Consider the following 12,688-nt stretch of genomic DNA (forward strand, 5'->3'; position numbering starts at 1 on the left):
ATTGTTACAAGTGGCCTGTATGCATCGCCTTCACATGGTTTTGCAAAGCTGTAATGTCTTAAAGATATTGATGTGGATGGTTCCAACATTCTCATATATTCTCGTTTTTTACATTTCTCACAGTGCAAATATGTTTTTGAATGAGTTTCTGAAAATGGTGTTTTAAGATGGGACATATGTAATAATAATTTGTAAGCCCATGTTGCAAATATAACAACCAAAAAAACCTTTAAAATGTTGATGCATGATTGGGGACTATATGGAAATAATACAATTCCAGGTCTTCTGGAAATGTTTTTGGTCGCTGTGTCATAATTGAGCTTAATTTTTAATATATTGTTGCTTAAGGCACACTAATTAACGAGTAAATGTCAAACTGGCCCTGCATGTTGAAAAGGTTGCTGACCCCTGCTGTAGAGTCTACTACTGTCTGCTTCTGGCCCACCTAGCCTCCAGGTGTGACTCAATACTTCCACTATCTATGACCCATGAAGGAAGCAGAGTAGTAGACTGAAATAGTAGTAGTATTAGTAGCAGTAGTAGCCTAGTAGACTGTAGTAAATCTGAGACAGTGCTTCCTTCATGGGTCATAGTGGAAGCAGTGTCTCATATTTACTACCTGCATCTTCGGCAGATGCTTCCACCCAAAAGCTGCCCACAGGCTTCAAACACGCGCCATTACGCAACAGTGAGACATCATGGAGACCTACAGGTAGGTTTAGGGACATGGGGGAAGGAAGCTGTGGTAATCAACGATTCAAACATCTGCAGTCACCTGCTCCGCCACCCCCCAGCACACAACCCTCTCACATACTGTGAGAGGGTTGTCAGAAGGCACTGGGAGGAGGAAGAAGTTTCTCATGGTGCCAGCCAGAGTCACTTTGATCCCGCGGTGCTGGGGGGCTTGGCATTGCCCCTCGCCTCCCACCCGGTCTGCGCGTCCCACCCCCCGCCGTCCGCTCTGACGTCACAGACACGTAAGAGTGGTGATCACCGCGAGGCAGTCTTACGTTTATTTTTCACCCCCGTGTTGGATGGAGGTGGGGCCGTACACGTTTAAACTATTAGCAGCCGTGACTGTTGGTTTTAATGGTGCTAAATGCGAATGTACGTTTAGTTACGCAGACAGAGGTAATCCAATAAGACTGAGATAAAAATGCACCGTTTCAGAAACCAATAAAAAAACCTATATATTATATATATATATATATATATTTTTTTTTTTATGACTCAAAGTAAGATCATTCGAGTTCGGATGGGATTTTGTGTAAGGTTTATTGGAAAAGGAAAACATGAAGATATATGGGATGAAACTGCGGATAATCAACGCTTAGGATGGCAATTTATTTTCGAGGCATTTAAGGTCATATTTATTGAAATTATCTGGACATTCTGACAGCAATCAATAAGGAAATAGCCTGATAAATAAGTAAAATAAGCCTTCTATTCGGCACGAATGCAATTGTGTGTGTGTGTGTGTGTGTGTGTGTGTGTGTGTGTGTGTGTGTGTGCGTGTACTTACCAGCTACTTTCAGGAACTCTGCCCGTGCACTCACTGCGCATGCGCGGATTCCACAAGGCCAGCACCTGATGCTAATGTGGCGTTCACATCACTGGGAATAATGGGGAAAACATTTTCGCGACGTCGGAAAGTTCTCGTGGACGACACCTCATGACGCTCTTATGATTCTAATCTGGCAACTGGGGCCAGTTTTGGATAAAAGAGCTGCCAAGTTGGTGACGCATGCATGAACATGGCAGAACAGGAAAGTTGTACTCAATATTAAAGAATCAACCATTATATCCCATACTTCACTATTGGTTGATGTTGTAACCTTCTGTTGACTTTGCTGTTTTAAACGTTGTTTACTGGTAAACCAGCTCTACATAAATGCAAGTGTTGCCTTCCATACAGTGGCAATACAATGTGCTACTCATAAATATAAGCAAAATATAGTAGGTGATAGGCTACAAGGAAATAAAGGTGTTAGAACTTGGATCTGATCCTACTAAGTTCTGTTTAGTTCTGACTGTTTTTTATCAGATTAAAAAACCTGCTGTGAAGAACTATTAGATTCCCACAGCAGCGCACATGAACATTCGCTGTCGGGAACACGCGTGAGCGTCATCACTGACGAGGCGTCTCGTTATCACCAGGACCGTGAACGTGCCTTAAAGCTAACCGGGCCAGCTAGACACGTGGGGGGTCCAAGAAGGGCTGGTTTCTCCACATGGCCTACACTAACTTTATCATATCTTAATGAAAAAATAAGATTAACATTATCATATCTTAATGGACAAATGTCCTCCTGCTCAACTATCAAAGAAATCCCAAAATGGAATAATTCACTGTTGAAGCAGACAAGAGAAGCCACGTTATTATCTTTATTGGAGTTGGACGTTCTAAATTGTTTGATTAATCAGATCGAGATCAAATGATTAGTTAGAAATAAAAGGCTCCAAGGCAGTGGAAACAAAGCAGTCTAAACACACACGTAGTGTCTCTTTCAGTCCCATATCCATAAATCATGTCTATAACAGAGCTCCTTTTTAAACTGGAGTAAGAATCACTAAACATAAAGCGCAGCAGTTTGTATAGCATCGAAAAATATCTGTCAAACAGAGAGCCATTAAATATGAATTTGTAATCATCTGCACCTTTTATGACATCATGGGTGTAATATAAATCTCGCTAAGCTAACGCATCCATAAATATAATTGGTTAAAATATATTTATGATTCTTTTCCAACACGACCAACATGACCTCATTATAGTCCCATCATAGTCTTACATTTGATATATCATACTTTAAATTATACTTCATAATATTTTATAGATAGTTATTATGTTGTAAGATCTCTCCATCATGGCCATAAAATATATTTGTGCGTCACGACTAACAGCTTGAGTCCTTTAGTTGTAGCTTTAGCGAATCTATCAATAACATTTTATTGTATCGTTAAATTGAACTTTGATTGGCAGAATATAATGTTGAGAAATGGGGCTTGTCTCTGAAAAACGCTGTTTGCATAATCTTTTCCCGCTCTTCTTCTGCCGCCTCCTAGAGAATAGGTTCTGTGTCGTTCCAACGCACAATGGCATCCTTCCACCTGGAAAACACAAACACAGAAAACACAGATCCGCAGTTGGGGCGTTGCGTCATGTCACTCCGGCCTCGATTCCTTGATTTCTTGACTACCCACAACCACGAGTTCAACACGTCAAAAAACCCAGAATGTTTTCTCCTCTTATCTCTGAGTGATCCTTGGCTCGGGCTGGGGATCCAGATGGCGTTTGTGCTCATTGGATGTAAAACACATATTTGTGTCTGAGAAGCACGTTCCGTTATCCTCGCTCTCCTGACAAAACTCTCCGTACACTCACAAATTATTTTATGAAGTGTCGAGCGGCGCGAGCCAAGCCCGTGATCTATCGGCGCCCATCCATCCTCCTGCTGTCACTGCGTTTGTTTATCGCAGGTTCTCATGGACGCTACGTGATGAGCAACCATGCAAATCCCCGGTGAGTGGTCCGAGATAAGGCAATGATTTACCCACTAAATCACCCTGTAAAGAGCAGCAACCATTACACCAGCCCCGCATGCAGCAACAACATTACAAGGAATCCTTGCATCCTATTCACTCATCCTCAAAGGTTCATGAGGTTCAACCAGATGCAGACACGAAAACAAGAAGAGAACCAGAACCCAGACGGGCGAGCGAGAGAGCGAGCGACATGGCCAGGGGCGTGCGACTGTCAGTGTGTTTGTGTTTGTGTTCTCTTTGCGTGCGAGCACGTGCGTGTGTGCGTGAGCGTGTGTGTGCGTGTGCATGTGTGTGTGTGCATGTGCGTGCGTGGGTGTGTCTGCATGCTTCCGGGCGTTCCCATCTGCGTACGTGTGTGAACTCGAGTGCGTGTGTGCGAACTTCGGTGTTTTGCGTTGCGGGCCAGAGAAAACAACTCACTTGGTTCGGATGCACTGCTCCAGCGGAGGAGTGAGCTCCGGGTCATTATCCTCCTGGAATGCCGCTGCCAAGCCCACCGCTAAAAGAAAGTGAAGGCACTTAATCAGAAGGACGGACGCCGAGATACCAGCGCCATGAAGCCCCCCGCCCTGACACAACGCAGACCGCTCCCTGGCGCTCCGGCAGAGAGCGAGCCCTGGTGAAGTGTTGGGGAAGAATAACCCCCCCCAAGTACCCGAGTCGACACCGAGAAAGCGCGGGCGGCGTTGAAGCGTGGTGGCGCGGGCACTCACACACGGAGAGGCGGATCTCCTGCTGCTGATTGGCCAGCCCGTCGTAATAGTAGAGGTCAAACTCCCTTGGGCCGTGGCTGCGGCCGTCCTGATTGGTCGCTAGCTCCCTCTGCAGGCCGAACAGGGTGCTGAAGTGGCTCTCGCTGCACACCACCCAGATGGGGAACAGGGGGGTCTTCAGGTGGCTACCCACCTGGGGGGGGGGGGGGGGGGGGGGTAGACGCTAGTTAGAAGCATTGAGTCGTCTGTAGAATACTTCAGTGATGCATTGTGGGATGGATTGATTTAATGTGGTTTATTTTACAATTACAATGTCTGTGCTATGTCAGTTACAATAACCCTTTTTATTCTTACATCTGATGTCAGAAAACAGATTAAAACAAAGTGAAACCGTCCGAAGACAACCTCTGACGATGAAGAAGATGATGAAGAAGGTGATGAAGACACACTGTGGTTGTGAAACAGGCGATGAAGAAACACTGTGATGATGAAGAAGGTGATGAAGACACACTATGGTTATGAAACAGGTGATGAAGAAGAAGGTGATGAAGACACACTGTGGTTATGAAACAGGTGATGAAGAAGAAGGTGATGAAGACACACTGTGGTTATGAAACAGGTGATGAAGAAGAAGGTGATGAAGACACACTGTGGTTATGAAACATGTGATGAAGAAGAAGGTGATGAAGACACACTGTGGTTGTGAAACAGGCGATGAGGCAGGTGATGAAGACACACTGTGGTTGTGAAACAGGCGATGAGGAAACACTGTGATGATGAGGAAGGGGTGATGAAGAAGGACGCAGACGCTTTCAGCCCACCTGACAGATGTTGTGGTGCTCGAACAGGGACAGCAGGCCGATGTTGCATCGCCGGGTGACCCCCTTCAGCAGGGTGGAGTCCAGCTGCACCTGGCCGTCGAACACGTTGGACGCGGCCTGGCCGCACAGCAACAGGTTCACCAGCTCCTGCCCGCAGGGGTGGGAGACACAGCGTCAGAGGGGGGGAGCCGGGGTGGGCCTTATCTGCGTCCTGATTCGTCCGCTTCTTTCACCGAATGTACAGTCAGTGAACCATCACCCATTTAAAATGCCTGCCTGCCTGTCTGTCTGTCTGTCTGTCTGTCTGTCTGTCTGTCTGTCTGTCTGTCTGTCTGCCTGCCTGCATGCAAGCATGCATGTTTGAATGCATGTATGTATGTATGTATGTCATAAACACATGGCCTGTTAAACCCTTTGAGACTATAGCTGTGATTAAAGGCTAATTTAATTGAATTGAGCTGTGTGTCGTCTATCTTGATTAGGTGTGTGGTAACATGTGGACCAGGTGTGCACCATTAGCCCACCTGTGTGCAGTATCCGTGCGCTCCTATCAGCGTGTTGCTGGACACGTCCATATCTTCTCGTACCCTGAGCACAAACACAAAAACGCATCAATTAACACGCTGTGGGTTGCGGGCTTCTGCTCTCTCTACGATGTGGTGCAGCGAACGTGACGGCAAACCGATCTTTGGGGAAACGTACTTTGCGATCGATCGGGAGAGCACTGCGGAGACACAGAGCAGGAGGCACCCGAGGGAACCAGACTCCAACTGAGAGATAAGGGAGCATCTGTTATTGGTCAAGGCTGAGAGGGGAGACGGCGGCGATGGGTGAGAGTGGGGGTGCGGAGGGGAGGGAGACCTGGTGGATGTGCTGCTCCAGCAGCCACTGCAGGGCGTTGAGGTTATCAGCGGTGAGGCAGGTCACCTGGAGAAGAGCGGTAGAGGCGTACACTGCATTCACATTAACGTTACACTTAGGGCATTCAGCAGACGCTTTTATCCGAAGAGACTTGGAGGTCAATTATTAAATTAAGAAAGAAAAACGGAATGGTAAATGCATTTATACCACGCTTTTCTAACCAGTGGCCACTCAACGTGCTTTACAATATCGCCAAACATTCACCCGTTCGTGCACACGTTCACCCAGCGCCGGCGGTGTCGGCCACGCAGGGCGACAGCCGGCTCGTCGGGAGCAGTCAGGGTGAGGTGCCTTGCTCAGGGACACCACGACACTCGGTTGGCCGGTAACGCCGGTTAGCAGCCAACCCGCTCTACCTCCTGAGCCACATGCCGCCGAAACAACAACATATCGCTGTCGGTACAGTAACGCCGTCTGCCCACTGCACCGTCCGTCCACGGATGACGGAGGGCGTGGCTGACGGACGGGGGAGTAGCCTTTGCAGAGGCATACGTCAGCCAAGCCCGAGCATACGCGAAATGATTGGACGACGGATCCGCCGCCGCCTGAAAAGTTGGAACATTTTTCAACTTTCTTGACGGAGCCGACGGATCCAACGGGACGGACGGATCCACAATGCAATGCGGCTCCGCCCCGTTCAAAGTCAATGGGATCCGTCCGCTGACGGATGCAGTGGGCAAGAGGGGTAAGCTGTATGCTTGTTGAACCAAGTGCCAAGCATTAACTGATGTTAGGTTAACCCGTTCACCGTATACAACAAAGATAGCTCGGATAAGGACCTAAGAACGAGAACATTACAGGCTCAGACATCATTTATTCTCTCAGCAACGTTTCACGTTTTACTATGACAATGGGCACCACTATGAAGATATTTAACATACTGTAATCATTTACATTTGGCGTCCAAATATATAAACACGTGCGTATATTACATGAGCCTGCCGTTACCTTTTCAAGTAATCCTTCGGATTTGTAGTGGCCCGATGGAACAAAGTGACTTCTTCCTGAGGTTCTGTTGGGGAGAGGCGAGGCACACCAAAATTCGAATATTGTTGACGCATGAATGATGTTGACTAATGTTAATGCCGAACATTTGTGTCCGTGGCTTCAGAACGATCCGCTTCGACGAACCTAACGAACTCTAAAAGTGCTGAAAATATGACCCCTCTCACAAAGCTATAATAAAGTTTTGCCTTTTCACATGAATACAATGAAGGAAGCATTTATCGTATTCATATTTTTTTCTCTAATAGAAAGGGATATGTCTTTATAGTTGAGGTCACCTCGACCCAGAACCCAAACCATTACCAGCTGGACTTCTAAAAACTTCCAGTAACTCAACCGTCTGTGAAAGTGTTGAGTCGGGTCAAAGGGCACAGAGAGAGATTCTCAGAGCTGGAGATGACTCACATGGCCAGCGTGGCGGTCTTGTGTTCCCCGGCCCTCCACAGCATCTCGGAGACAGCTAACACCAGGCAGCGGCGTCGCACGGCGTCGGAGGGCCTCAGCCGGCTGGGAAACACACAACACACAACACAACATGGACCGTAACGCACAACAGGTCCTTTTCATTGGCTAAGAGGTTTGAACGGATAATCACTGATAACTTTGAATACAGTTTGTCCAACACTTAGGCATTACATTTACACTTAGGGCATTTAGCAGACGCTTATCCAAAGATGTACAAAAAGTACATTTGTCAGAAGAAAGAGAAACAACAATTTACCGCTGTCGGTACAGTGAGGATGTTCATAGAACCAAGGGCCAAGCACTAACTGTTGTTAGGTTAACCCATTCACCGTTTATAACAAAGATATGTACAATAAGATGCACGGCAATACAAGGTAAACGGTATAGCAGAGGGGTTCAAATGTCGAGAGCGAAAGGTGGAAGGTGTTTTCAGGAGGTCTGTATCAAACTACGTACCCCAGCTCTTCACTGGCCGGGTTCGGATCCTCAAACAGCAGCTTCTGCAGGACGCAGGCCTGGACGGATGCCAGAACGCCACAAGGCCCTCCCTGCACACACCCAGCAAACACAGTCACCCACCGGCAGGCACCTGCAGGAACGCGGAATCCGAGGAATCGCGCCGAGCCACTGGGGCGTGCGTGCGATCCTATCAGCCAGCATGTGGGATGATTTAACTTGGGCATCACTCCACCGACACCTCGCCGGTCAGGGACGTCCTCCGCTCACCTTTCTCTGAACTATCCCGTATCTGAGGTCAGGGGTTTCGGAGAAGCCGAAGCCTTGGTTCCTCCACTCGGGGCTGAAGCAGCGCGAGCTCGAGCCAAGAAGAACCTCTTTCAGCGCCTGGAAGCCACACAAGGACAACAACATCCCTTATGGAGATGGCGCTCCGTTCACCCAGAGAGAAGTAGTCAGGGGTCAGCAAGTCCGCTCTATAAATACATTTCATTTGATTCGTTGGATTTCGTCTTCCTATGTTGTATGTGCTTGTTGTTGTATGTTAATGGTCGTAATTATTGTCTGTTAATTACGACCATTAAGTGGGGTACGTTAATGGTCGTAATTAACAGACAATGCGTTAATTACGACCATTAACAAGGGGGTACGTTGCGTCCCGACACTTAACGTACCCCCTTGTTGTATGTTGTCTGTCCTTGCACGTAAAGATAGCTCTTAGCATCGTATAACATCTTATCCTAGCTCTCTTTGTTGTGCACCAGGAATGGGTTAACCTAGCGATGGTTAGAGCTTGGCACTTCGTCATATGAACATCCTTACTGGACCGACAGCCATACAGTGTCGTTTCTCTTTCTTCTGAGAAATGTACTTATTGTAAGTCACTATGGATGAAAGCGTCTGCTGAATGCCCGGAATGTAAAATGTTAATGTTTGGAGATGAGCCGTGTGTAAGGAGCTGAGGTGGTGGTTGTGGTACCGTGGCGGTGTGGATGTCCATGAGGCTGCTCTTGTGGCTACTAGGCTGCAGGGACGCCTGGGACAGGTCCATCTGGGACAGAGACACCCGGGACACGTCCTGGAAGTCCTCATCGTAGTCAAAGTCATCTAGGAGACAGGCATTTGAACCGGAGGAGCCGACTTGAATACAGTCCGAGAACGAGGCTGGACTTTCAACACACATCACGTCAAGGTTTAAAAGAAAGAGTTTAGGAAATTACCCAAGACCATCTCAGATGATCGTGAACCATCCATAGTCAGGTCGGTGGACGACATGGGTCTGAAAGAAACAACAAAATAAAAAGACCCAGAAAAACAATTGAGCATGTAGGAAAAAGTCTTCAATGATTCAACTTATGCAGGGAAAGCTCTGCAATACGTAAACTTATTGAGGAAAAAGTCTGCCATGAGCTTGCATGCTGTGATTTGATGGTTCTCAGCTTCCCCCATAAGCGTCTTCGGATCAAAGGGTCCGCTGAATGACTGCAAACCCCCCCCGGACCCCTTACCTTCTGCTCTTCACGCCGTCCTGTCTCCGGCCCTCGGCGGGGCCCCATGTCTGCTGTTGGTCTCTGAGGAGCGCTGCAGCACTGGACTCCCCCGCGTCCGGTGGGGACACCCCCTGGGGTCTGGCCTCCCGGACCGCTGCGGCGTGTCGAGCCGACCCCTTAGAGAGCCCGGGATGCTCCGACGGTCCGGGCTCCCATCCCCCCCCCGACGGAGTCAGCCCCGCCCTTTTGGATGGCCTCCTCTTGTGTGGGTCCTTGAAATGCACAATGGTCATCACATCTAACTATTTATTAATAACGACACTAATAATAACACACTCGATTTATAAAGTACTCAACGACGCTTCACAGAGGGAACACATAATCAAATCATTCAATAAGAACATACATTACTAAGAAGATTAGAAAGGAGGAAGGGGAGAGAAGGGAAGGAGGTCATGTGGGGACAGCAGTCTTAACGAGGTGGGTTTTGAGGGCCTGTTTAAATGAAGGGAGTGTGTTAGCCTGTCGGGTTGTGGTCGAGGTTGGGGAGGGAGTTCCATAGGGAGGGTGCGGCCACTGAGACGGCCCTGTCTCCCCAGGTCCGGAGCTCGGTCCTGGGGGGCTCTGAGTGTGGTCGTGTCCGTTACATTTACTTGAGAAGGTCAGGCCATCAGGCCATCTACCTGTGGCGTGTTTGCTATCGGTCCTCCCAGAACGCCGCGTCGACTGCGATTGGCTCTGTTCTTTGACGCGCTCTCATTGGCTGCCGTCTCCCTCCGGGGAAAAGAGACGCTTTCCCGGAGGTAGGCCACGGACTGCTGCTCTTTAGGGGGATCCGAGTCCTCGTCTGGGGGGGAACTTTGACGTGGGGAGCGGCTCCCAGGCACCGGCGTGTCTCGTAGAGAACCGTTGTCCCGTCTCATTGATCTGTGCAATCGATGCAACGTTTTAAGTTAATTTAATAAAGCAGGATTAGCATATTAAAGTATAATATCCGGTAATAGCCAGTTGAAGAATGAGTAAATAGCGAAGATGAATACCGTTGGTTTAGGTGTGTTTTGGGAACCTCTCCTGTGTGGTACTGTGGGTTCCTTCTGTCCGCATGAGTGAGGGTGTTCAGGTTGGTCCTGCTTTGGGATGTGTGGAGAGGGTCGCCCTGGAGAGAGACAAGGTCGTCCGTGTGTCCCTCGATGTGAGACTTCACTATCATCTCCAGCAAGGTTTTTAGGGGGCTATTCAGAGCCTGGTGGGATTGAATTAAAAGTTATATATATAGATAGATGATAGATAATAGAGAGAGATTAGAGAGAGATATGAGAGAGAGAGAGAGAGAGAGAGAGAGAGAGAGAGAGAGAGAGAGAGAGAGAGAGAGAGAGAGAGAGATGAGACTCCTTGTGGCTATCCCCCTCCCTGGCTGAGGGACCCACCTTGTTGTGACTGTAGAGGCCTTCCACCTGGAGGACCCGTCTCAGGTCGGACCTGTTGCTGATGCTGGCCGCCGTGCGGGGAGACTCCTCATCCATGCAGGCGATGGTCCTCTTCAGACCCTGGAAGAAGAAGAGAAGACCGCCCCCAGAGTGTTGGTTCTATCACACAGGAGGCTATCGCTAGCTTAAATTCTGCTTACTCACCACGGCTTTGGATTCATTTCAAAAGATGACAACTATCATTACTGAGCGATCAATAAATCAATAAATACGTCGACCACTTACCTTGCGACTTAGAAACTCTCGCACCAGGGACGAGGCTACTTCTTCCACCGACACGACCATATTGGGATAGCGGGGGTCAGTTTGTGTTTAGCTACAGGAGAAACTCCTTCAAACCTCCGCTGGATGATACAGCTGTAATGTTGTGTATTTGTGGGTGCAAAGGAGCTGGATGTATGAACAGTATTTCCATTCATACATCGTGTTTCGGAAAGGGTTGTTTTCCTGTGGGAAAGGCGAGACTGCGCATGTGTCGAGGCGCGCCTGTGACTGTGCTGCCATGGTTACGGCGCGACGTGACATCTTTGGGCCACCCGGGGGCGCTGGTGGGTCACTTATCTATAAACATGTGGGAATTAATGTGAAATAGTTTTGAGAATAACATTTACTCATTATTTTATTATTCACTGGACTTCTATTAATATAGCAGCTGTAATCGAGTTCAGCATTTTTTGGAAATATCAAGTCATTGTTATTTTTTTTGTATATTTTATTAAAACATTTTTATAACATTTGACAAATAATCAATCTAGGCTTATATTTCTCCAGAATCAACGATAAAGTAATAACATAGAGTCCAAAAACAGTTGTATCAGGATCTGTCAGAGTCTCACATTATATTCAACAATAAAAAAAAGGGTTACGATTTAAATATTCAAGATAAGATTTGGTGAAAACGGGCGTCCATATTTTTTCAACAGATTCGATTTCTGTAAAATTTGTTTTGTTTCAAGGTTGTGCTTTCAATCTCAACAGATTTAGAATTGTTTCTCCAGTTATCATAATTCTAATAAAAAATATCTATTCACAATAATTGCACAGCCAGCCTATGGATGTCATGGTTAACATTATTCTATACTGTTACAACAAGTATGCCGATATAACGTTACGTTCACACACATGTACGATAGTAGGAATACAGAACACCTTAGGCCTCGGGTACTCCGAAATTTAATTAAACGTATCACTTACTTTTTTATACTTTTGAAACTGGGACATATTAAAACACATTCCAAAAACAAACTTTTTTAGGTTTTTCCACACGAAAAACTGTCAGCATGATTCAAACGAGACCGCAGAATGCAATCATTCTCCATCAGTTCGCTGTCATGTTGTCGGTCAAGAAACACCAAAGTACGCATTTAAAACACGCTACCGTATCAATATTTCGTTTGGCACTTGCGTCGTTCTACTCTAGGGCAGTTTCTCACAGACAAACTAGAACGTAAACAACACATCTCGCGCTGTGTGTGTATTCCTTGGCCCTCCCGTAGGAATGCCAAGCTGATTGGTGCTTCTCTTGCCGCTGTTTGGCCCATCGGCGAGGGACAGAAATGTCAGGGAAGGGGTGAGAGATAACGGGGGAGAGTTCTCCAGACGACTGGGGGAGCGGGGAGGGAGGAGGGCGGGGGGGCGGGATCAGTAGTCATCAGCTGCAGGAGAGAGAGAGAGAGCTTCAGTTATCCTTCTCCTCGACGGAAGGAGCAGCAAAGAGCCGCTCCGTACAGAGACACCATGTAACCCCAAGCATGTTGGGTCTGAGCAGGCTGGAAGTGGAGGGG

The 12,688-nt window shown here is 47.5% G+C and overlaps 1 protein-coding gene across 1 annotated transcript; it reads right to left on the reverse strand.

Moving 5' to 3' along the window:
- Nucleotides 1-2,370: 2,370 nt before the first annotated feature.
- Nucleotides 2,371-11,333, reverse strand: mindy4 (MINDY lysine 48 deubiquitinase 4). Its single transcript, XM_079740450.1, is given in 18 exon segments — nucleotides 2,371-3,111; nucleotides 3,967-4,045; nucleotides 4,260-4,452; nucleotides 5,081-5,227; nucleotides 5,605-5,668; nucleotides 5,783-5,938; nucleotides 5,940-6,007; nucleotides 6,950-7,013; nucleotides 7,412-7,513; nucleotides 7,928-8,019; nucleotides 8,198-8,314; nucleotides 8,907-9,034; nucleotides 9,148-9,206; nucleotides 9,436-9,689; nucleotides 10,101-10,344; nucleotides 10,458-10,660; nucleotides 10,845-10,964; nucleotides 11,130-11,333. Coding segments are annotated over 18 exon segments (2,199 nt in total). The 5' UTR covers nucleotides 11,190-11,333; the 3' UTR covers nucleotides 2,371-3,062.
- Between the last annotated feature and the right edge of the window lie 1,355 nt (nucleotides 11,334-12,688).

The sequence above is a fragment of the Pollachius pollachius genome (genome assembly GCF_949987615.1).
Source record: "Pollachius pollachius genome assembly, chromosome: 7".
Classification (NCBI taxonomy): Eukaryota; Metazoa; Chordata; class Actinopteri; order Gadiformes; family Gadidae; genus Pollachius; species Pollachius pollachius.